Consider the following 26,249-nt stretch of genomic DNA (forward strand, 5'->3'; position numbering starts at 1 on the left):
AAATCATGCATAACTGATAAGAAGTCTCAGAGGTGCAATGCACTAGATAGCATTTTGCTTCAAAAGCATGGAAAAATCGACAAAAGTGACTGTAAATGGTTAGTTTGTAAGCAAGGGCACATTGTCTTCTATGTGAAATATAATGAAAGCTTCTATTACAGATGTGACTATTGTAGAAATAGAGTTGAAATTAAATATTTAAAGATGTCATGAATTTGAGTTTATAAATGTTCATATATTGACATTCTTAAAAGGTACTTTTCACAGATATGTATGTCTGCACACTTATTTCCAGTACAATCTGCTAATAGTAGTGTGTTTGTATGTTTTAAAAATACATGCACAGAATAGTCGCAACTCCAAGCATCGTGTCCAGACATTCAAAAGGACTAGTGTTTAAGATACAAATAGATACAAATAACTTACCAATTGTTCCCCAGTACAAACTTGTTTCAGGTTTTCCGGCTGTACAACCAGTAGATTACAAAGTGCATGTAGGACTTCAAACAGTGAATTGACTAATGGACTCTGTGGAATAGCAAAGAACAGGATTACAATTTAGATGGCGAGTACAGCGGTATATCACTTGAAAGTGCGATTGTACCATTATACTGATTCTGTGCAGTACTCCACTCAATACTGTTAACTAAATGTTACTGATAACACCACTTATTAGGTACAGAACAATTATCAGTATTACCATTTCGTGGGAGAACAATCCTTATTCATGAACTACCTCTTATGCATGTGCTGGTCTTTTAGAAGATTCACAGTTGTATAACCGTGACAATCCTCTGTAAGAGCTAAAAATTTATATCGAAAAGAACTCTTAAAGTTGGACTTTTACACATCTTAGGTTTCTAGGTTCCCCTCTGCACTATATCTAAAATGTCACTGCACATCCATTCAAGATTCCATTTTGTGCATGCATACAGGAGTCAGTACTGTACATTTCATTCTACATGAATTAGTAACGAGTTACGGAACAGCTCACTATATTACAGTTACTCAAAAAGCTTTTTACAAGTCCATTATAAGCAGTACTGCTGTTGTTTTCCAGTGTTATGTTTGAAATAAAGATTTCAATCACACTTTGATGTATTCAAGACATTTCCTTAACCTAAATGATATATCCCAAAAGGAACTGTAATTATTGATATCGTACATCAAGTTTCATCTTTTGTGAGCCATACATTAAGATCATTCATAAAATGAGATATTACTCAGTAACAAAACAACAATAACAAAACACAAACTAAAATTATAACAAACCATTCTTTCAATTAGGTATTCTCAACTTTCTTGTTTGTCAAATGTGTTTCAGAACTTGCCATACAAAGATTAAGTGTATACATCTAAAATCCAACATGAGTATTTGTGATAACCCTGATTAATGAGGTCATTCTCATTATGATTCGTCATTCCTAGGTCATTCATAATTAGTGCTCCTCGGTCATTCATAATTAGTCTGAATACTTGGCAATACAGCCTGGGTTCCTATGAAACAGGCTTAATTGCCTTTGTCTACACAAGATTACTGTGTTTAAGCCAACTTTGATATAGCAGATATAGCAGAGAAAGGAAGGCACAAGGTTATGATCCATTGCAGTGTCTAACTTTTGTACCAAGTTTGAAATAAATTTATGAATGGTTAACATTGACAAAAAAATAGTTGTTTATACATTGACAAATTTACAGACTGACAAAAAAAAAGAAGAAAGAAAGATACCAATCAGTATTGCCTAGTGGAGCTTCAATGAAGTCATGATGTTATTATTACTATTCTAATTTTACACTACTGTATAGAAAATTTCTCTAAAAAATTTGAACTGTATGTAGATATGAACATCATTTCTGAATGTCTATTATGGTTACATACATTCTGGACAGGTCTACAACCATTATGGTAATCTGAAATTAATTTGTTTAAAACACCATACATTACAACATATTCATGTGTTGCCATAACAACCATCAAATAATTACTTCACCCTGCTTTTTCACAAACGTTCATGTTTTCTTTTGCATACTTAATGTATTCAAAGTGGATAAGATAAATAATGAACATTTCAATTTTCTTATTGCATACTGCACAATTTTCATCCTTTTATTTTCTGTTGTCGTAATGATCACACTATATACATTGTATCAATTTGTGAATTTGAATATAAATGTGCCATATCATTGACTCTTTTAAATTATTCAAAAAAAAATATTTCGGTATATATTTGTCTTATTATTACCACTAGCCTGTGTAAAAACAGCATATATACATATCATGTTTAAAAAGGAAAACAAAAGTGCGTCATCCGACATAAATGCATGTTTCATGAAACATATATTGTTAATTGTGGGGTGACGCCATTGTCACTTTTGCCTGGAGACAGTTTACTTGATTATAAAATCACACTGTTGTCAAGACAATGGCGTCCAATAAACCTTAACCAGATAATCAAATGCTCATAACAGAAACAAAGAATGGTGACTACAGGAATATGTTTATAAGCTGAGAGAAACAAAAAAGTATCCTGAAGGCTATCAAGGAAAGCTAATAACCATTCACCATCATATCATAATTATTAGTACAGTTATTAAAGAATCATACACATTTTGGTTGTCAGTGTGATCAGTTCATATCATAATCATTAGTATAGTTATTAAAAGATTGTACATATTTGGTTGTCCGTGTGATCAGTTGCCATCACAATCTTTGTTCAACTTAAAGCCCTTGTTTTTTTCAGAGTTTGTAACCTGTATTTCATTTATTAGAGTAACTAATTGAAGGAACGGTTTCTTAAAAGAAACACTTTTTACTATTAGATTAAAATACCGTTGGATCACTGAGAAAGTTTAATAACAACACTCCTATAATACTTTAGTTTGTTAGTATAATTCACATGCAAGTAGAATCAACCAACTAAACACCAAAAGTAACAACCTGATGAAGTTAATACGCAAATTGGCAAAGCAGTTTTTAACTTTAAACCATTTTGTACACACATGGATTCTCAAACCCATGTCAACTAACAAACTGACTAACCAAGTTATTCTCTAGCTCCCCATCCCCTCCCCTCTTTCTGTTCCTTTCCAAGTTACTTGATCACCATCACACATGAATCCATGCCCACTATATCACTACTGTACCTTAGCTTAGTTGTTCTAAAAATTACCATATGTGTACATTAGAGAATCAACCAAGAATGAAGATGAGACAGAGCTGACCATAGAGGCCTGTGGTCAGAAAGATACGTAAGGTTACGTAAGGAAAGGTGTACAGAGACATGACAAAGAACACGTAATTGAGGTCCATCTTTCAAAGCTTGAACATAACACCAGCAATCAGGTGTTGTACCCCAACACTATCTAGAAATGTGGGAATCATTGGCGAGATCACAATGACCTGCACTGCACATCAACCCTCTGGTTTTAGTCAACGGAAGAGTTTTCTTGACATTAATACATTCTTAGAAGTCCTAAGAAGTAATATCCTGCCTGGAATACACACCACTAATATCCTATACCCAAACATTTAATGAGGATGAACTGTTATGTTTTACTGTTCATCTTTCAGTGTAAACTATAGATGCTAGAAGGCACCATCTTACATCAAATGGTAACTACAGTCACATCGTCCAAGCCTGAAAGGATTGTCTGTGTCCTACTCGTATAGTCACTGAATATTATCAATTCCATTATTGTGGATTGGAGAAAGATTTACAAAACATTATAGATTAAACAAGACAACAGTAATCGGAACTTCTAGTGTAATATTGTAATCGGGGATATGAAGAGAAAGAAACGCTACTATCTGCTATATCCATTCTGATGATTGAAAACGTACTCCCACTGAGCTTAGCTTGGAGACAAAGAACATGACACAACCATAAGAACCTATTTGCACTGCCTAGATAATACCGACCTAGGGGAGAAATAAACACAGATTACAAAATTTATCAAAGGAAAAGTGTAAAACACTCTGTTACGCTAAATACATTGGGTACGTAGGAGTCATCTCTCCCGGGAATGATAGGGATGTGATTGATTCTACTGCAGGCATTGCTACTCTGTGACAAATTACCAGGCTACACTTTTTATCAGCTAACAAAGTCTCTCTTTAGCCATTATTATATTGATGTTTCCTTCCTTTAAGTTTGATAAGATGGTGTTACCGGAAAATAATTCAAACTGTGTATATTGGTACGCTGTAAAAAATGGATACTTTTTGGGGCATGCCCCAAGTGGTTTGGAAATGGCAGGGATAAGGTTAAAATATGGTAATTTTCTTTCTCCAAGTTGGTCTACAGGCTAAGCTTGTGCTTGAGGATTGATTTTTATATTATAAGTACAAAATAATATACTGACATGTCTCTGGTTTAGGGCCATTTAGGAAGTGTCATATATGGCCTAATTATTTAGGAAAGCTCATTTGTACAACTACCCAGGGTGTTGATTTAATGAGAAAGCCATTAAAATCCAATTCCTTAGAACACACAGCCAGGAAGCTCATACTGTTTAACAACATCCATTCAAATGATTAATGCCACCAGTCTTAAATTTATATCTTAACCTTGGCATTCAGCAATGTCTCAGGAACATACAGGAACTGTACTTACGGATTGCCTCAGAATTTCGAATAAGTTCAGGTAATGAAATTCCTTCGTTAGGTCAAAATCCCTCCCCTTTTCAGCAACGTCTCAGGTACATACAGTAACTATGCTTAGATACCGTCTCAGAATTTTGCATATGATGAGGTCACATGTTTATGTCAAAACCCCTTTCCCCCCCCCCTCCCCCTCCCCAACATGGCCATTTTCTGTTAAAACTTCAAAGTTCATTTTGTCCTGTGTGTATAATGAATGTGAAGCAATCATGTTGATATATCCGAGCAATTGATATGATTAAAAAGTCCTCCCCTGAAATGAAGGCATTTCACTTCCTTCAGCCTATGACACATTCTGAGACCATCCCTTACGGTCGATTAAAAAATACTGATGCATTCTCCTTTTTCAAGCTAAGACTGTACACCACTACAGTGCTCCATTTTCAAAGGCTTCACACTGGTATTATTAATGTACCAAATCAGTTATTATTGAATCCATTTACTTAGTATATTCTAATTCATTAATCAATATATCAAATATGAACCTACTAAAAGACGAAATATAGTTTCATTATCTATCATTCTGTTAACATAGAACACATTATGAGCAATACATCATTTATAAATCACTATCTTTGTTATTTACTACTGCTCATCACACCATCAATTTGTTATTTTTCTCTCTCAAAAATTTGACTTTTATTACGTTCAGTCATTTTCTTCTTCAGTATACTATTCAGGTAACTTATTGCATGCTTTTTAAAATTTAAAATCAGTAATGGAATAATTTATAATCACACAAAAAGCATTAACTTTTCAAAATCCTTTAATCTTTTTTCTGAGAAATGTTCCGTGTTGAATTCATGTTTTATGGGAATTGAATCTGAACAGAGACAATATATTTATTCATTCATTCAGGAACTAACAGATTGCCCCAATGACAGGTTCATGGAATGGATAAATCTAACTGACAAAGATGGATGGCAACAATATAAACAAAACAGGACAGAGAAAATGAAAACACTGATAAAAGGATTCTGAAAATTTTGAAAGTTGCTCATAGTGTTAAAAAATGACTGAGTCCTGGATAAAAAAAAAACTTTTAAGATATTTATTTGAGCAGATGGTGGTTTAGTTGACTATTATGAGGGTTAATAGAGGAAATATTAAAATCTGTTATCATACAGCAGTTAAAAACAATTCAAGGTGGAGTCATTTACTACTGAGTTGAATTATATTTTCATGCAGTAAATGTGAATGATGATCTTACAAATTCAGTTATTAAATCTATGTTAGGTTGATCCTTTTTACTTTCTGTAATGGAAGGTTATGATATGGTGATGTCTATCTGTCTGTGTGTGTGTGTGTGTGTGTGTGTGTGTGTGTGTGTGTGTGTGTGTGTGTGTGTGTGTGTGTGTGTGTGTGTGTGTGTGTGTGTGTGTGTGTGTGCTGGCTCAATCCAAATGAAACTTGGTTCACATATTTTTACCGTAATGGCTAGAACTTTAGGTTTTGGTAAATATTCCATGAATATTAATAACATATTTACATAAATAATGACTTTTGGTAATTATGCAAAGCTTAGGAATACATGCTTATGATTTTACATAATTTCGTGTATACATTCATGAAATCAAACCATATGTATTTGACTCTTTCTGTAGCTTTTCACTTTCAGGAGCAATTTCCATAACTTATGATTTTCAATAATCTAAAGAACACATGCTTCAAACAAAGTAAAATTTGGTTATATACATTATAACAAAGTGCTTATTAATGTTTCTTATGATTTGATAAATCATTTGCATAATTACTAACTTTGGTAATTAGGCAATATTTACTCAGATATGCATGCTTCATACTTTGATTTATACATTGATTATCATAAAGGGCACATTTAAAATATTTTTAGATCAATGTTTAAATTATTCAAGACTGTCCACCATTAGTGAATTGCAATGAAAAACTACGCACCAAAAATCAGAATTGACCAGTTTTATCTGTACTGTCCATTGAATCTCTTCAAGAATTGTACAAGTCTCATAGATATGCACAGAACATGTAATAGGAAATATTAAAATCAATCCCTTTAGTAGGTTTGCATACACTGTGTCAGTGCACGATATCAAAGTCTAAAGATGAATGCGTACATAGGGATTTGACATTTGTGGAGTCTCTGCTATCAGAAGTTTAACACGACCCACTTCTCTCGTGGGAAATGAACAAATTATCTGGGATTTCTGATCACAGCAATGGCTATCACTACAATTCAGAAATATACTTAAATTGTATGGTAAAACATAACTATTATGTAAGTAGAGTTGAGTGGGCAGCCAAGTAAAACATAGCACAGAATCAAATAAATATAAACACTTAAACAAATCATAAAACAACTTGGAAGTGGGGTGGGGTGGGGTGGGGTGGGGTAGGGTGGGGGAGGGAGTAGCATGTTGTTGACTTCTTATTAACAACTGAACAGTCTACTATCATATCAGGAAACTGTGCTTGTTAATATAACCTATCAAACCATGATCAAATTTAAATCCTTTGAGATGCTCTTAAGAAAGTTTACCTTTCAATAATTTAGAGTGAGGATGATTGAGAATTAAGTATTAAAAGAAAACTCTAAAGAATGAATCTATTTTCTCAAATTAATGACAATTGTCATAGCATTGGAGAAGATTCATGTCCTATGATGCATATGTCAGTGTCACACTACTTAACAATTTGAAATCTTCCAAAACAGTGACTAAAATCATTTGCAATGGTACAGTACACCTTGTATATGACACACATGAACATTCCTATTATTTCATCTGATAGTTATAGCACAAATTGACAAGTATATGTTTATCAATATGGAAGTATATTCTTTACTTTACAGGGTTGTCGATGGGCAAGTGGTTAAACCACTTGCCTCTTACCACTGCAGTCAGGGTTCAAACCCATTCAGAGTTTTGATTAAATTTACCACACTATAAGTAAGAAGAGTGTCGTTCAGTTTGACTCTACCAAACAGTGCAGGTTTTCCCCGGGTACTCCGGTTTCCTCCTGCATTAACACTGAACCCATGACGGATGGCCCTCACTGGACTTCTTGGGAGACAAGTGTTTATATGCTTAAAGAAGTATCCAGTATAAATAAAAGATCATTATTATTGTTGTATGTTATAGTAATATTGATTGGGTCAACACTCATGGATGTCAGTTCAGATAAACGCATATCAATGTTGATTTCAGATTTTAAATTTAGTAGAAAGATTTCATAATAGGAAATTGATCGTGAGATAGTTTGTAGACGTTTATTGACAGTGAGCTCAATATGCTTAAGTAGATGCTTACGGCTTGCTGTCACTAACATATAACTGGTTTGATAATTAGTCTTCTATTGTCTGATATTCAACAAAATTTTCCACTTTCAGAAAATATATAATAGATGCAATCTATTTGAACATAATTTGATGTGTTATGTTAAAGAAGTCTTTTTGAAAGGTCAGTAAATAGCAGATGCTGAAATATTCTCTTTAGCTTTACTCTGGTACAAGTGGTGGTGTGTGATTGACTAGAATGCATGAAATTATACAAAATTCTTCATTTTCAGAATATATACATCAGATAAAAATTACAGGCATTTGAAAATGTTCTGTATGATACAAGAATCTTTGTTCAAGGTCAGTAATTAGCAGTTGTTGAAATACCCTTTAGTTTTGATCTGGTAGATATGGTGGTGTGATTGACTGGAACACATGAAACCAGGAAATGTCTCAGCTTACACATGCTAGTAAGGCTGGAGTGGTGAAATTTGTTGGTGAACAGTTTGAGTGTGAATGGGGGGGGGGGGGGGGGGGTTCAAATCATAGCGAATAGATGAACAGTCCTATACATGACAACCTGACGGTAATTATCAAAATGTAAAAACAAAATAATAAGTATTTAAAAAATTTCCAAACGATCAACTGTCTATGAAATTATTCCATGTCAAAATGATGTTTGATCAGTAAGATTTTGAGGTGATATCTGGACTTGAAGTCTGCCTTTGATATTGTCAAGTCATACAAGACAATCTACTTACCTTCAATATCTTTACAGATTTTCTGTACTCATTGACATCACAGATGGCTAACATACCACCTATAGATAAACATGAAAGAAACCAGAAGTTACTTGCAGCATAGGCACTGGTGAATCACACTAAAATCTATGCTTTCTCTTTCATGATTATATCTTCCTTTTTCACTCTATTGTCAATCATCAATACGAAGGACACACAAAAATTACACAATTGTAGCTACAAATAATCACTAAAGAAATCAGAATTTACTTCTTGGATTTGAGTAGACACTCTAAAATCTATGATTTATCTGACTCAACTGTCAATCATCACAAAACTTTAACAACTATGTCTATAAATAATCAAACAAAAAACCCAGATGATGCTTCTTGCATAGACACTGATGAATCACTCTAAAATCTATCCTTTATCTCATTATATCTCCTTTTTGCATTCATACGACAGCGACGTAAGACTTACACAACTGAAATCATACTGTGCTCTATGCGTAGACACTGGTGAATCACTCTAAAATCTATCCTTTATCTCATTGGTTGACATTAATACATCAGAGACATAAAACATACACAACTGAAATCTGTGCGTAGACACTGGAGAATCACTCTAAAATCTATCCTTTATCTCATTATATCTCCTTTTTGCATTCATACGATAGCGACGTAAGACTTACACAACTGAAATCAAACTGTGCTCTATGCGTAGACACTGGTGAATCACTCTAAAATCTATCCTTTATCTCATTATATCTCCTTTTTGCATTCATACGACAAAGACGCAAGACTAACACAACTGAAATCTGTGTGTAGACACTGGTGAATCACTCTAAAATCTATCCTTTATCTCATTGGTTGACATTAATACGTCACAGACATAAAACTTACACAACTGAAATCTGTGCGTAGACACTGGAGAATCACTCTAAAATCTATCCTTTATCTCAGTAGGCATTATAACTTTTAAAAGATTCACTCTAATAGTGTTAGGAAACAATGGAAAAGATGTGACTGTGGCCTATTTCATAAATGATTACATCTGGTATTATAAATTATAGTATAGTATGTTTTCCGATCAATAGGAGCAAAGTAATGGCTTCATATCATTCCCTTTATATCTTTATCATTATGCCTTGATTTCACTCTATTGTCAAACACGGATATGACATAGATGCATTCCTTATACAACTATATACCTATAAATAATCACTATTGGAAATCAGAAGTTGTTTCCTGTGTTAGCAACGAACGATCACTCTAAAATCTATCCTTTATCTCATTAAATCTTCCGGGTACACTTGTTCAAAAGAAACGTAAAACCTACATAAGTGTCATCATTATTTGCTTAATGCATAGATTTATCATTACATTTTACTTGCACATTCATGCATGACAGAAACATAAAACTTAAACACAAAGTAAAGAAAATCATAAGTTGCATCTTGCGTAGCCACTCAAGAATTCCACAAATCTGTTCCAATATCTCAGTAGCCATGAACCACATCTAAAAGATTGGGAAAAAAATGTATCTGTTCCCTAATTTGTAAGTGATTACTACAATAAAATATAGTTATGTATGTTTCCTGATTGACCAGTAGGAGCCTTTATATAGTAATGGCTTCATGTCATCTCTTTGTATCGTTATGCCTTGTTCTTACTCTATTCTCACTATCTGCAATACAATTCTATGCATCGCTAAGGAGTCAAATGGAACGCAGTCTCACGACCGCGCTTGCATTTGTTGACACTTACACTTCTGGTCGCCTATGTCAATACACGTGAATGTTTCTTCCAAACAGTTTAATTTGTAACAAATAAGATAAACGCAAGTTTTAAGCTCATATAATTATGGAGGTGGGAAATTTAAATATGTACGGTATCTTTCCAGAGCAAATTTACAAGAGATGTCTACAACTGAAAATGGGAAAGAAACATTCCTGTGTATAGCATAGCCGACCAGAAGTGTAGTTGTCGACATTAGAACGCGTTGTCGCGCGACTTCGTTCCATTTGACTCCACAGTGATGTGTAGAATTGTATTGCAGGTAGCGAGAATTGTCAAGCACAGTTAGATAAACACACAAAACAAATACACAACTATATACCTACAATGTAAACACTGTGTAAATCAGAAGTTGATTCATGCATATCCACTGAAGAATCACTACTAAATCTACGTTTATCTTGGTAAATCATCTTTGCGCATTCCTGATGGAAACACAAAGCTTACAAAACTGTAATCATTACTTGCATCATGATGTGTAGCTTTATCATTATATCTTCTTTGTACATTTAAATGAGAAATAAAACTTTCAAAAACTATAATCAGAAATTGCTTTGTGCATTAGACACTGAAGAATCAATATAAAATCCAATCTCGTTAAAAACCGATGTTGGGAATGCGGCTTTTTATCTACATCTATTTCCTTTGTATATATATTTTTATTTTTTTTATTTTGTTGTTCTAAGAGTGATCACAGCTTCTGTATTCCTACATCAGATTTTAATCTGACTGTACAAGATCTGTGCTAATATCTCAGTACATGGGAGAATTTATAACAGGAGATTCAACATAGATGACTTCTAGTCAGACATGGAGTTGTTTACTTACCCACATCATTGTATGTGAATAACTGTAAATGTTCATAAATTGTACGATGAAATCTTATCCCAAACTCTGTCAGTACTGTGCCAACGTTCTTCCCATCAAGAGGCTTTTTGATATTCAAAGCTTGGTTTGAAACAAATTGTACCACTTTGTAACATGCCTGAAAAAGAAAAAAAGTATGAAAATAATCATAGATCATGACTCTCTGGACCACAAAATAAGTCTTTGTCAAAGACATAGCCCCCTAACACTTCAACTTACATATTCATATTATGAATTTTCTTATGACAAATGTGATCACCATTTGGTCATTATCACAAAGGCCACGAAGCAAAAGGATGTGCATATGTACACTACTGTATCTGACATTTGTGCCAGGTTTGACTGAATTAGCCTATGCATATGAGTGTTGTGCATATGCACTGTGATGGTTTTTTGGTTATTTGACCTTGAACATAGAGGTAAAGCCAAAGGTTAAGGTCTCATTAGAAAACTCATTATATTACATGGGTGTAAGCACTACCTACTTCAAGAGTTAGCAGGCAAAATGTGACATTTTACGACACTATACCTATTTGACAGTGAATACGAAGGTCAAGGTTAAGGTATCATTAAAAAGCTTGCCATTGATAACATGAGTGTCAACATTTGAATAAAGTCTATTTGTTAAACTTCTAGTCCTAATGAGCAAATTGTGAAGTTTTTATGACAAAAATGGCCCCCATTCTGCCATTACTGCAAAGGTCACAAAACGAAGTGACAGGCATATGCTGGCTATAGTTTGCTGACATTTGTTGAAGGTTTCATTGAAATTGGCCCTCGTATGTTTAAGATAGGGGTGGTCATGCATGGACGCACAGGCACACGGGGCCCATTGGGGTTAATTAGCAGGCATGACAACTGAATATTTTATGACTTCCACTGATATGCTGCAGGTGAAAATTTGGCATCATTAAAAGGTCACGAAAATGTTTAAATACATACCGAAAGTCAGACAAAAGTGATAGCATATTTCACAAGAAATAATGACTAACCGTTCTGTATTGAATATGATAATGAAATTTTTTAGAAAGTATTTTAACGAAAGTGAGCTTTTTGAAGAGATAAAACAGTGTTTATAGAGATTCTGGTAAACACGGCCATATAGGGACAAAATTGTATAATGGCAGCAAAACTGTAGTGTTATACCCCTCTGTGAAATATGAGCTAAGATTACAATGTTACATACTCTAGTTTTTGTTTATTCCTGCGAGTTTCATATTTTGCCAAGGAATTACTCCTTGCCATTTTCTTCCCAAAATGCACACAAACAAACAACCTGTTCAATTCTTTACTACACAGTACAATTTAATATTGGGATTATGTGACAGAGTCACGTTTCCAATTTGTAACCCAGTGCCTGACATTTACATATTTACTCATTTCAATTCAATAAAACGGAAATGAAAACTGTTATCTTTGGTCTAATTCTCAGCTAATGTCCTCTATCAAAGGCCCTTTGAATCATTACGTTAGTGATAATATGGACTCTGTATGCTCCACAGGGACTTGAAGTAGTATATTAAGGGACATTATGTAATCATACATCCTTGCCTGGGGTGATAACTGTAACAAGTTTTCCCCGCACAGGATGGGAAAATTCTGTAGAAAATTTATATCTAATCACAGCTTCTGAAATAACTACATCATTGCCTTGAAATTTCCTTATTTATATATAATATTTTCATGGATACTATGAAAATAAAGAGACTTCATAGAGGTTACAATTTTAATGTATATATCAGAATGGATAATTTATGTTAAAATCTTTCAAAAATTTTAATCTTCAATACTTCATCATTGCATGGCTTTAAAACACACGTTTTTTTCTATCACCTGATGCCTTTTTATTTTGTAATTCTTTCTATCTGAATTTTAACAGTATTTTTGCATAAATCCCAATAATTTGAGAGACCAATACTTCATGTGAATACAATATTTAAATTGATCAGAAATGTAAGGTATTGAACAAAGGTATAATGTTCAATCATAAAAATCAAACAGACTAGTAAGTAATTTAAAGACTCAGGTTTCAATCCCAGGCTCGTGCATCAATGCTATCTTGTCAGTGGAGCCATACGGCTTACATAGGATCATTCTTTTGTGCAACTTTGAACCAACTATTTCTGTAACTCTGCCAAGATAATTGTTTTTTGAACCTAAATTGCAATCCTAATCCGAACTGGGTCTTTAACTTACGGTGGACAAACCCTATCATCAAAATGAGAGAGAATTTCATTTCATACTTACGGGAGTATAGAGACTCATTAAACCTAGCGTCTCTGATTCTGGTCTGAAGTCAGTCTTCTTTTGTTCTGTGTTGAGAATGAATTTCACAAAGCCCATCACTGCATTCAAGCCCCTGAAAACAAATCAAACCAAAAAAACAAATTATGAGAACTGAAGTGTGAACTTATGCTATGAATCGTGTATGTTACTTTCCCCCCAAGATCCTCGAGTGATTTATTGCCACTACTTTAAGTGCAGTCAAGCTTTCTAGAATTCAATCTAGGTTTTAATATCACAATACAGAAAGCACTCGTAAGGGATGACCAATTTCTCATAGGTCGCATAAAGTGGGTAGCTGAGTGGTTTATTGGTTAACAGTAGCATGCACCAGTATATTATGAAGGCTCTTTTATTTCTACGTTTCCCATGACCTGACCGACCCTAAATTTATGAAATCTGACTGAGAAACATTAAGTAGCTAAATAGTTTATTGGCTAAATGTAGTATGCACCACAATATTAGGACGGCCCTACTTACTGCTGTATCCCATTACCTGACTGACCCAAAATTTATGAAATAAAATAAAATTACGCCCTCTACGGCTGGGTAAAAAAATCACAATATCATTGATGGTAAGATGGCAACAACACATATATATCTCCCAGCCTGTCAAAAGTATGATTATGAACTGAATGCATCACCAACATGTACACACACCTGCATTTTTTTTTCCACTTTTTACTTTCTTTTTGAACTATAAACAATTTATGATTCTCAGAACTCTCTTTTATGTGCAATTGCCTGCAGGGTTTTTGTTAAGAGTGGTATTAAAGTAGGGCAAAATCTACCAGAGTTTATTACTTGTGTTATAAATTAGTTAAACTTATGGTGGTCTTGTTGTTAAGGGAGAGTACAGATTGGAACTCATGTAATCTCGATTTTTTTTTTAGGTCTTACATAGACAGAAAGTAAGATAAAATCAACATATAATCAATACAGTGACTAGAATTAATTAAAGATAGCATCATCACTGCAGTTTATCAGAAGTAATTACTGAACTGTTCATACACAGTCATGAAAACTTACAACAGAAATTGACGAAACATCAAACTGTTGAACAAAGTCTACAACAAGGTACGACATGATTTGTTTATGGGTGTTAACTTTAATTTCTATATAAATAAATCGAGATTCCCCAAAAAACAAATAGATGAATTTCAAAATGAAATGATGTATAATTGCAAACTGAGTGCCATTCCCTCATTGAATAGTTTTACAAGATACTAGTAGTTCTGTGTATAAATCAGCTGTCCCCTAAGTACGTGTAAATAGAGTTTTACAAGATAGCGCTTAAACAGTTTGACAACATGCATTGAAGTGTATCAATTTGAAAACATGACCTCAGATAAGTTTAGAATGTTTACTTCTCATGATATCAATAAGAACACTTGAACCAAAGTCTCTTGAAAGAACAGAACTGATTTTGTATTCTACTGCAATAAGTGTATTTTTTTATGACAACATTGAGTAATTACATTATGTTAATTCAATCACTAAAACACATACCTTCAAGGTACAGAGACATGCGTAAATGTACATACAGTATTGTATTCAATTGGGTGAATCATATTACTGTATGGATAATTAAGTGACGGCCTCTGGCTGTCTATAGTTGACAATGAGTTTATCTGTTGGTAAACTAAATGATGATCTAAATGTAATTGACGTCCATATGCTTACCTATCTAAGCCGGTATCTATCTTGGCCTCCATTTGTTCCATTATTTCTCTCTTCTTCTGAACACACTCTCCATGTTTGGGAGAAGTACTATAGAAAGAGAGAAATACAGAAAAATAAAAACACATGCAGTGATGTTTCAAATACATGCATTAGAATGACGTCAGTTGTCATAGTTAATTTGGCATTACCGATAGCGAAGGAACTTCCACAGGACTGGACAGTGCGTGGATGCATAAAAAGCTCTGTTTCATTCCTGGCAGAGATTGTTGTGTTTCCACTGACTTCCTGTCACTATTATTCAGGTATCCATAATTATTTCAGTTACTTTTATGTAGATTAGTAATGTGATATCAATCCAGTAGCGTGGGAATTTACATAATATTCTCATCTCTCTCCAACTACTCTGCCCAATATATAACATTGCAGAACAATGTGACACCAAGTGTCATCAGGTATCTTGTCTTGCAGAAAGTGTGAGCTGTTGTTGTTGTTTTTTGGCAAAACTGTATCTGTTTAAAACTATGAAACTAAAATTTCATCCACTTTGGTGATAATACCAAATTTCTGTATTCAGCACTGAACAATTGATACAGCCATTCTATCACATAATAATCCATCAAACCATAGACTACAGAAATAACAGCTTACCTTATTAAAGGTACTAAGGTATCACTAAACTGTCTCTCCAATAAATGAAATATAGCATTGGCCTCGCCAACAACATCAAAGAAATACACCTTAGGTGGACTCTTGCAATCTTGTGGTGGAATACCTATTAGAGATAAAAACATCAGTAACAGTTTAAGAACCACATACATCTTTCTGAAATCAGTATTTTCCAAGAAGAAGGTGCACTTTTCATTTTGGAAACCATAGATGTCACTAAATATTCAAATTGATCAATCTGAACTCATGCAAAGAAAACATACAGAATGGCAAGGCAATTTTTACTCATTGATAGTTTTCAATTGGTTTAACAAAGATTATGTCTGTTAATCATGATGGAGAAGTAGGCAACTTGAAGCTCACCAAATGTAGTTATCATGTCACAATCAAGTAGATGAAGACACTGGTTAATTTCATTCCATGTATCTTTATCAATAGCCATTCTATCTATAATTGTAGGAACTCAATTTTATTCGTACTACTGTACTTCCAACAGATTGAATTTTTTTCCCAATAATTGGCAAGCTATGGATAGTGATTTTAACCAACTCAAATTAACTATGCTAATTGGAACGATATACTTAAAATGCCTCAAGGATAGCACTTCCAATATTTCACTGAAATGTATTCACTCTATTGTGAAATCATATAATTATGGTGATCAGGGTACTGCTTGATGTAAAATAGACATAGATATTATTATATACTGGTTTCTGTACATTATCATAGCTGTAGGCAGACTAGATAAATTGTGATTGCCAGGCCAATCCATTTATCAAATCCTTGAAACGTGCAATTGTGTCACTAGACTTTGCTATTGCTGTCAAATTTAAGTAATAATGATCTGTTGTGTAAGTTGTATCGAATAGCAAAGTGGAAGTGATGCTAGTCTGTTTACAGTCACATTGACGTTTTGTTGATACTTTCTGTACAAATGTGTTTGCCTCAAGAATGGAAAGACACTAAGTAAGTGTATAATTTACAAATATGTCATGTATGTATTTTATAAACAAGTCTTTTCAAATGTTACTTTCCATTGACTGAATATATTCTTTGTAACTAAATCATACTACCTATATGGGTGCAACTGACTTTACAAAATCATCATATTCATTTCACAAAGTTCATGACTATACCAATCTGATTAAAATCGGATGTAGTGTACATATCATGATTTCTTTTTGGCTGTTACATTTACTGTCATTTGTTCTTTTGTGAGAGTTCATTACATATATCGGACACAATACCATAGGTTTTCCTGAGCCACACAAGAAAGCCGAGTGAATTCACTCAACCGGTGAAAATGTGTAATACGCCAAACATATATGTACAGAACTTCAGAGCACTCTGTTCGAAAAGTCCATGAGCACAGTGTGCAGACAAGGATGTTGTCATTATTGTTTGGTCATTCTCTTTCTTTCATTTTCGAATGTTGTGTGTTATATAGTAAGACGGATTCTGGTTGGCTACTCATAAGTACGAGATTGGGTTCAGGAAAACCTATGGTATTGTGTCAGATATATTAAACGAGCTCTCACAAAAGAACAAAAGACAGTAAATGTAACAGCCAGAAAGAAATTGCGATGTGTACACTACATCAGATTTTAATCAGATTGTGACTATACATACATGTAAATGAAAATGCGTAATATTTTCACCTTCCTATAAAACTATCAAAATGCATAATTGAAAATGTTCACGGTTACTACAACATCGTAACTTGGCCAATTCTGTAATAAGCTACACTACTCTCATTATCCCAATCTCACCTTGTAGTCCAATGTCCAAAGCATAGTCTATATGCTCATAACATAAGTTTTCCACCAGGACATCAAAGATACTGGCAGCATTATTTGGAACAGCAGTTTGAGTTGATAACTACAGAAACAGATAAAAAAAATCACTGTTATTAATCACAATAACTTTTCAACTATTACTTTGAATTTCCCTAAGTGGGATGAATAGATTGTTTCTGATTCTGACATGTTGTGCAATAATCAAACTGATGTCCATTATACTTTTCCAAGATAAGATAGATACGATAAAATATGTGTACACTGACAAACTGAATCATTAAGTAGATACTATGTGTCACAAAAGACAAATCATCACCTAAAATAGTCGAAAAGTGAATTTACTGATAGTATCAAATACCAACAAAGCAATGCATTATGTCACTGTGTAAATTTCATATCAATTACTGAATCCATAAACTTCCTTGCACATCTGTTTTACCCTACTATGCAATTTTTGTCTTTCAGCAACAAGTATATAAACCAAATTTTTTAAAAGAATAACCCTATTTCTGCTCTTGGAGAAAACAAATAAATCAGATGTAGTAGAGATGCAGTGACCAAGGTGCAGATGAAATTGAACTGTTGGCTCATTGCCAATGTAGAAGTTCCAATTTTTAAACTTGAATGTTAGGGTGCCACCTAGAGACAAATATTGCAAATCTTTTGTTTGTACTTTAAAATATGAGGAAACAGAAGGTTGTGATATGATCACATTGGATATTCACAAATTTCATGGCAATCGAAGCTTTTACGTTATAGTCACTTTAGTCCTCAATAGTCACACCAATCCCTACCGGCTGCTAAAATGAAGTAAAAACTATCGACTTGTTTTCAAACATATGTTGGAAATTCAAACACTTTTTGACTCGTAGAGACTCCTGTTATTCATAACTATGAACTCAGCGTCAATGAACATTTCTTCTCACACAGTGTAATTACATATCAGTAGTGTACACTTACCAGCTGACATCTTGTCAATGCTTGTTTAGATTCATTCAATAAACTCATAGCTACTGTCTGAGCTAGGAAAATTTCTCCACCGTAGTCTACTATTGTTGTAGGACCTATGGTTATGTTGGTCTTGTTTCTAATGCGAGCTTGAAGATCATGTAATCTGTTGACAATGGCAAAGAAGCTGACTGTTAACAAATCATGCACTGTAAATAGTACTGAAATCACATTCATTTGTACTATCATCAATTGAAAGTTCCGTCACAATATCTGAGTAAAATTTACTTCATACAAATTTTTTGTTGTTAAGATGTATTATGGAACAGTGTTTACACAAAAGTTGGGGAACTCTGAGAGGTAACAGAGGGTGGAAATCATCGTAAAATTGGCATACCTTGCTATACTTTGTACCACAGTTTTGGTGTGGGAGCTCAGGTTAAAAATCTTTGTGAACTCGGGTACATTTTAATTTTATCTACTCACCAAAACAAATGTGGGAGCATTTTCCAGTCTAGGCAAACAAGTTCATTCATTTTGCAATTCAAAGTCAACTTGAGTAAAAAATACTGGACTTATATGACTTCACTTTGTAAATAAAGAATATACAGAACTCCACTGCACTCACTCACCCGCCAGTTTGGATTTGCTTTTTTTGGTGATTCAAAGATCCATAATATACTTCCAGCATGGACGCCATCTTATCCTTTAGGTACTTGAGTTCAAGATCAATATAGCCATCTAAGTGGTCTTTAAAACAGTCCTTGGTGAGTCGGGTTAAGAAACTGGCATCCGAACCCAACTTATACTCCGACAAGTCGGCGGATAATTTAGATGTGCTGAAAGAGAAAATTCCACTTACAGTTTTAGCTACATGCATGTGTGTACAAATACATTAAATCTTTATGATTGAATGAGATGGATACATTCTAGTACAAGAAATACATACTGTATTGTAAACATCCTAGTCCAAACTTCTCCAAGTTTCTCCAGCCTGAGTAGAATTATGGTAAGTATCAAGAAATCATTTTAGTTCATAGAGTAGTATTGCATTCATTCTTGTAAGAACCCCATCGCCTTGCCTGCTACCATGCAAAATGATTCAAAGTATTTAAAGAGATGGCGATAGGATTCTTACTTGAATGATTACAGTACAGAGGTATATAGCAACCAAAACTATTTCATGCTGAGAAATAATGCTGCATGCCATTGGAGAATATTGGATCCATTCGGCTTTTACAAAATCAGTTGATCAAACCTTTGGCATAAAATTCCTCATAGCAAAGCATGCAAATACATAACTTTCGACATGATCAAATGATAACATAGAAGAAACATACCAAAATAAATATGCAAGCATGTAGTCAGTGATGCAAATGTACTTATTATACAAATATATGCATTCATGCACTCTTCTACATGCATGCATGTTCGCAACAATCAAAAATGTATCTAGCCACAGAATGAACAGATCAGTACTCCTCGTCCCATCCTCCCCCCACAAAAAAAATCAAAAAGTCATCATTTATAATTACAGAAAACAACATAAAAATTACTCTAGTAAAAGTTATACGTTGAAATATTGAAATGAAATGACTCACTTTCCATAGAGTTCATACAGATTTTTCAGGTAAAGCTCAAGATCAGATCCATCTGCCAATTTATGCCTTATATGGTCCTGAAAGGTTGCACAAATTATAAGACATCATTAAAATTATGCTGAATATATATAAAGTATGTAGAATATACAAAAGTTATCATGTAAGTTATGACAAGCTGCAGATAAGTAGCAACATTGCACGCAAATTTTTTACGATTTTTTTTTATGACACAATATCACAACTTCACAAAGTTTATTGTAGATTTCTCTACATATATCACCTTGAAAGGAAAAAATACATCCAGTGTAAAGCATAGATACAATTAGTTTATATTCATTATCATATTAGGTCATCTTGTCATAATATTCACATCATCATCACTATCACCCTGTCACTGAAGTACAAAGATTATGATGCACAAACAGGTGAACTCAAAAGAACCAGTGACTGAGCTTCTGTTCTGGTTGTTAGCTCTCAATCACCCTGTCATTGTTTTCCATAATATACAGAGACAGGTATTTTGGCAGTACATTCGTACATAATATCAAACTTACCCGTAGTTTTCCCTGGTAAACACTAACTACAAACTTTCCCATAACTGTTTCAGGTGCACTGATGAAGACTTCTTGTATGAGTTTGTTAACCTGTAAAATGAACACCAGTATTAAAATAAGTTGAACCATAAAAGAGGTTACACACATCTTCCAAACCCTTTATGGTAGTATAAAATCTGATCATGACATCTACCATGTATTACAGGCAATACCCAACACCAGCACCCTATCACATGCTGTCCATGCTGTATCACTACACTCAAATTCAACAACTTGAATACTGACATATAAAATGAGACACACTGATATGTTATCACCAATCATTCTATCTATAATACAAGAAATGCAATACAAGCTTGACAGGAGAGTCCATACTACTTACAAAGTATTTCAGCATCATCCATTCTGCTTTAATACTGAACTCAAAAGTGTTGTGTATTGAAAGTTTTTGAATTCTTCTTAAATAGTCAATGATTCAATATTACATTATGAAGTTACACCCATAGCCCAAAAAAGTGTATGGGTGTAATTGGTAATTATCACTTGTAGTTCAAATGAAGATTGCTTGTACATATTTAGTAATCTCTGAAGCAATCTACCTTCTTGGTACATATATTCTCACCGTAGCTTCTAACAATGGAATCATTTCGTTCCTACTCATTCACTACCATTGTCCCACATACCAATACTAACTATTCCCATCCCACATACCAATACCAACTGTCCCCATCCCACGTCCCAATACTATTAAAATACACACAGTGCCATATCTTTAGCCATTTGGGATGCATTCCACACTTCATGATAAACGTAATTAATATAGGTAAAGATCGAATATAAGCCTCTGAAAGTAACTTACTTTTTGGGCAAGCAGTGAAAGGTCACCAAAAAGGTCTCTTGAAAACTGGATTTCCTGCAAAACAAAATAAATATTTCAGTTTATGAATTTACACATGTGATAAATGTACAATATATCTAAACTGTTCTATTCCTTGTATGGATGGAAACAAGTCATTAAATAACAGCAATCATATCCTGAGTAAGAACAGAAACTCACCTTTTGACTCTCTTCAATGAAGGCAATAACACAATCTGTATAACCCTGTAAACAATGAAACAATAAATCTTTTGATTATCTAATGCAATGAAGGCAAAGTGGAACCATTAATGTATCACAAAGACTTACACCTGATACCCTGATAAGACTAATGATTGAAGCCTGGTTTGCCAAATTTTGTGCTTATGACTGACTTTTTTATGAAACAAACTATTTGTATTTCACTTTTATATTGACAATATTTATTACGACCAAAGTAGAATCCTTGTGACTTCAATCAAAAACCAAATAATAATTCTACAAAAATAATTGATATTTACCTTGAAATGTAGTAAGGTTGTAGCTAATTCCTTCATCCTAAGAGTTTCACCTGACTGGTGCGCTATCTTAAACTCAGATATCAACTCATTTTCTATCTTCATGCATTTCACTGTCAACAGAAATGGCATATTCATAGGTTAACAAAAAAACTCCCATTTTTGTGTTTTTTTGTTCGGGAAAAAATCCAACAGATTGAATGGTCAGACTTGTAAATTCATTTCCCATATGATTTAAGGCACGTCCTAAAGTCTTCCAAATTATCATGATTAAATAATCAATCATATTTTTACTTCTTTTGCAAAGATGGTGCATCAACATTTTCTGAAAGTAAAAAAGTAGATACTTACCATCTATCCTAAATTTGGCCTCTCCAAACCTATAATGAAGTCAAAGACAAAACATCAAGATATCATCAGAAATATTGCACAAGCTGACAGCTGACAGTACTTCATATCTAAAGATAGATGATTAAACTTCTCAACTGTTTTCAAAAGTGTCTAAAAAATCCAATCAAAAATCAAGTTTGATGAATCAATTACAAATAGTCTGATCCTTTTTTTTGGTAACTTAGTAACTATCACAGACTGTCTGTGGTACTACATAGTAACTATCACAGACTGTCTGTGGTACTACATAGTAACTATCACAGACTGTCTGTGGTACTACATAGTAACTATCACAGACTGTCTCTGGTACTACATAGTAACTATCACAGACTGTCTCTGGTACTACATAGTAACTATCACAGACTGTCTGTGGTACTACATAGTAACTATCACAGACTGTCTCTGGTACTACATAGTAACTATCACAGACTGTCTGTGGTACTACATAGTAACTATCACAGACTGCCTCTGGTACTACATAGTAACTATCACAGACTGTCTGTGGTACTACATAGTAACTATCACAGACTGTCTGTGGTACTACATAGTAACTATCACAGACTGTCTGTGGTACTACATAGTAACTATCACAGACTGTCTGTGGTACTACATAGTAACTATCACAGACTATCTCTGGTACTACATAATATAACTTACCTCTCTTGAGGGAGCTCTTGTGCTATCAACTGTAATTTTTGAATGATATCTGCTGCTTCTTGGAGCTGAAACCAAACAAACCGCTCTAGAAATTACAATTTGATTCAAGTCATACAAAACAAACAAGTGCCAAACAATAAGTGTATGTCATACAACATGTTAGAGAAATAAAAGCAAAGAAAATAATTAATTTGAATTGTACATAATATGCATGTGATCTGCCTTAGGTTGGCCAATAACTCAACTCTAGCACTTGATGATAGAGATAATACTGCCCTCTATCTATCTTGTATCTAATCCTCTATCTCAGGTACTACTTCTTGCTACAGTCTGATCTAGCAGTGGGTTTCAACTTGGTTTGTCATTCACTCACTCAAAGGCTTATATACTCAAACTATAACTCACCTGAAATGGATCTGTAAAGATATCTGAATGGGGTTCATTTTCAGATAAGAATTCTGAAAAATACTGCATCAACTTCTGAGCTTCTACGGCTCTTTGACGAGGAATGTTTACCCCTTCTAACTGGTCACCTAAATGTACCACCTTTGTAGCTACATTATTGATACGGTCATCTAACTTCTGGAATAAAGTAAATGCTCCCTACGGACCAAACAAATATGAATGTTTGACAAGATTAAAAAAAGGTAGCTCACGCACAGTGCAGGTAATGTGTGTGTGTGTGGAACTGTCAAGGCTGTCCTTACTAGTCAGTCAACAAGGTATACAGTGGACACTAAGACCTGATAATGTATATCACCCAGAGCTCTGCTCCATAGCCACACTTTTTCTCATCAGTTGCTCAAGGGGTGTTCCCTCATCCTCTCTTATGAGTAAGACACACCTGAGTACTTAAAATGCATATATTGAAGTAAGAAGTATGTAGAAGTCATCTTGAGCTTTGGCTGGTCACAGAAAGTTTCTTGACTATAGAGGGATTCAGACCAATGACATCCACATGTAAATCTATAAATACTAGTCTTGAGGTAAAGACAACTTTGCCACAGGAATGACACTCATTCATACCTTCCATACTAATCAACATCACATCTATACTCATCACACTGTAACCAATGACATGTCACTCTGTCCTATCAGCTAGCAGTCTGAGTCTTGCCTGATATGGTGGTACTTCATGTCATATCTTGCAGACTATAACCCATTGCAATATCACATTTTCTCACACTAAATTATTCCTCTCAAGATGTCCCATGACAACAATTACCCTTTGACCTACCTGTTGGTTTTTCTGCAAATCAGCAAGTGTCTCAGCATGTCTATTGTATTCTGTTTGTACTGTTTGTTCAAGTTTTTCTATTCGCTTGCCTATTTTCTCTCCCAACAGTTTTAATTCTTCTATCGTGTTTTCAAATGAAACCAATAGTTTCTTAGGATCAAATGTTTCTGGTCCCCTTTCTGTGGTTCCACCTTGTACGTTCCATGCCAGTCTCTCAACATAGTCCTCAGCACCAAAGGGTTCCTGTAATAAATAGTGTATGCCAATAATGAACTGATGGGCGAAAGAAATGATGATAACAAAAATTTTCAATATTTTTCAATATTGAGTGCATTTTTTTTAGCAAATTTAGAAAGGAGACCAAAATTTGCTAAAACAAAGGTCACTCAATATTGGGACTTTTGTAGCCATGGTGACGTAAAATTACTAAATAGTCAATTTATTGCTAATATTGAGATTGACCACAGGTTGCGTTTAATTCTTTAGTTACCAGCATATTTCTGGTAAGCCCAGTTTTCATGGCTGTCTCTTTGCGGGACAGAGAAGGAAGGGATGACTTACTCCGTATGCAAGTAGGACTATGTGCACTGGTGCAAGCAAGTAATCTCTGGTACATATAACGATACTATAACAATAACAATAATATTGATAACTTTTGAAGGAAGGCAGGTGAACAGTCTGTTTTGGGCTGTGGTTATACAATTTCGCAGTCACTTGATGCAACTCTGCCATTCATAATATTAGTGTTAACATATTTTGATGAAAGTTTTGCTATTATATCTGACCAGCTTATCCTTGGAATGCACGGAAGCTTTAAAGATTATGTAGGTGTGTATGTTTCTTTAGTCAGTCCATGCATGGACGTATTTAGTGAGAACATTTCGGTTAGGGCCTATGGTCGGACAAATGGGGAATAACATTCAATGTATCGATTCCAGTAGAAAGTTTCATGAATAGTGTAAATCGATTGGTTCCATTACAAATTCCTGGATAACCCGTGCTGTCGACTCAGTTCCTGGTCATACGTGCGAGGGGACGTGAGGATGAAGAAAATCCTGAAATGTGATGTGAATCATTATCGTTTACAAATGAATGTAGTGTGGACGGTACATTTTCGTGCTGAAAAATTACAAATTACCTCAAAGTCCTTCGCAGACATGATGCATATCCCGACTACGCTGTTCAAATGACGGAAAAAACGAAAATTATTATCTCAACTCATCGATAATATGTTCAGCTCCTAATCAGACCTTTCATTTCATTGACACCGGAAGTAGTAATGTATGCTTGACACTTCCGTATTCCCAGAATGCACAGCGTCGGTACGATGTTCATTTGTCTAAAGTCGCAGCCGCGCAGCGCAGATACATTTATACTTTTGTGCATTTTTAACGCTGTTTAATATGTTATTCTTTTTTTATACAAACTATTGCGATAACTATAGGTGCAAAATTTGTCTTTATTACGTTTTATCAAAACTTTGTATTGATTGCCATGGGACCACCGAGTAATTATAAACTATTTTATGCCAGGTATATCTTCTAAAAAGTTCTGACTTGGCCGATGGTTGTCACACCATGGATGTATATATCCATGGTCACATGAATGTCCTAGTGAGCCCACTGATTTGTTTCAAATAAACCTAATTTTATATAATATGTTTTCTAGGCATATTTTATGTGAATAAACTATTTAATATTAATTAAAATGTGTGCATTTCTTCTGATATTAATTATAATGTGTATAT

At 34.2% G+C, this 26,249-nt stretch overlaps 1 protein-coding gene across 1 annotated transcript; it reads right to left on the reverse strand.

Moving 5' to 3' along the window:
- Nucleotides 1-396: 396 nt before the first annotated feature.
- LOC144453245 (exocyst complex component 5-like) lies at nucleotides 397-25,764 on the reverse strand. The gene is made up of 19 exons (XM_078144516.1): nucleotides 25,641-25,764; nucleotides 24,503-24,745; nucleotides 23,671-23,868; nucleotides 23,266-23,330; nucleotides 22,570-22,598; nucleotides 22,222-22,331; nucleotides 21,902-21,946; nucleotides 21,704-21,757; nucleotides 20,845-20,934; nucleotides 20,291-20,367; nucleotides 19,322-19,528; nucleotides 18,702-18,855; nucleotides 17,715-17,823; nucleotides 15,928-16,051; nucleotides 15,280-15,366; nucleotides 13,561-13,672; nucleotides 11,275-11,431; nucleotides 8,672-8,730; nucleotides 397-528 (listed from the first exon to the last, which is right to left on the reverse strand). Exons 1-19 carry the CDS (start codon nucleotides 25,659-25,661, stop codon nucleotides 397-399), a joined length of 2,073 nt encoding a protein of 690 aa, XP_078000642.1. The 5' UTR covers nucleotides 25,662-25,764.
- Between the last annotated feature and the right edge of the window lie 485 nt (nucleotides 25,765-26,249).

This window comes from Glandiceps talaboti (assembly GCF_964340395.1).
Source record: "Glandiceps talaboti chromosome 2 unlocalized genomic scaffold, keGlaTala1.1 keGlaTala1_2_unloc_1, whole genome shotgun sequence".
Classification (NCBI taxonomy): Eukaryota; Metazoa; Hemichordata; class Enteropneusta; family Spengelidae; genus Glandiceps; species Glandiceps talaboti.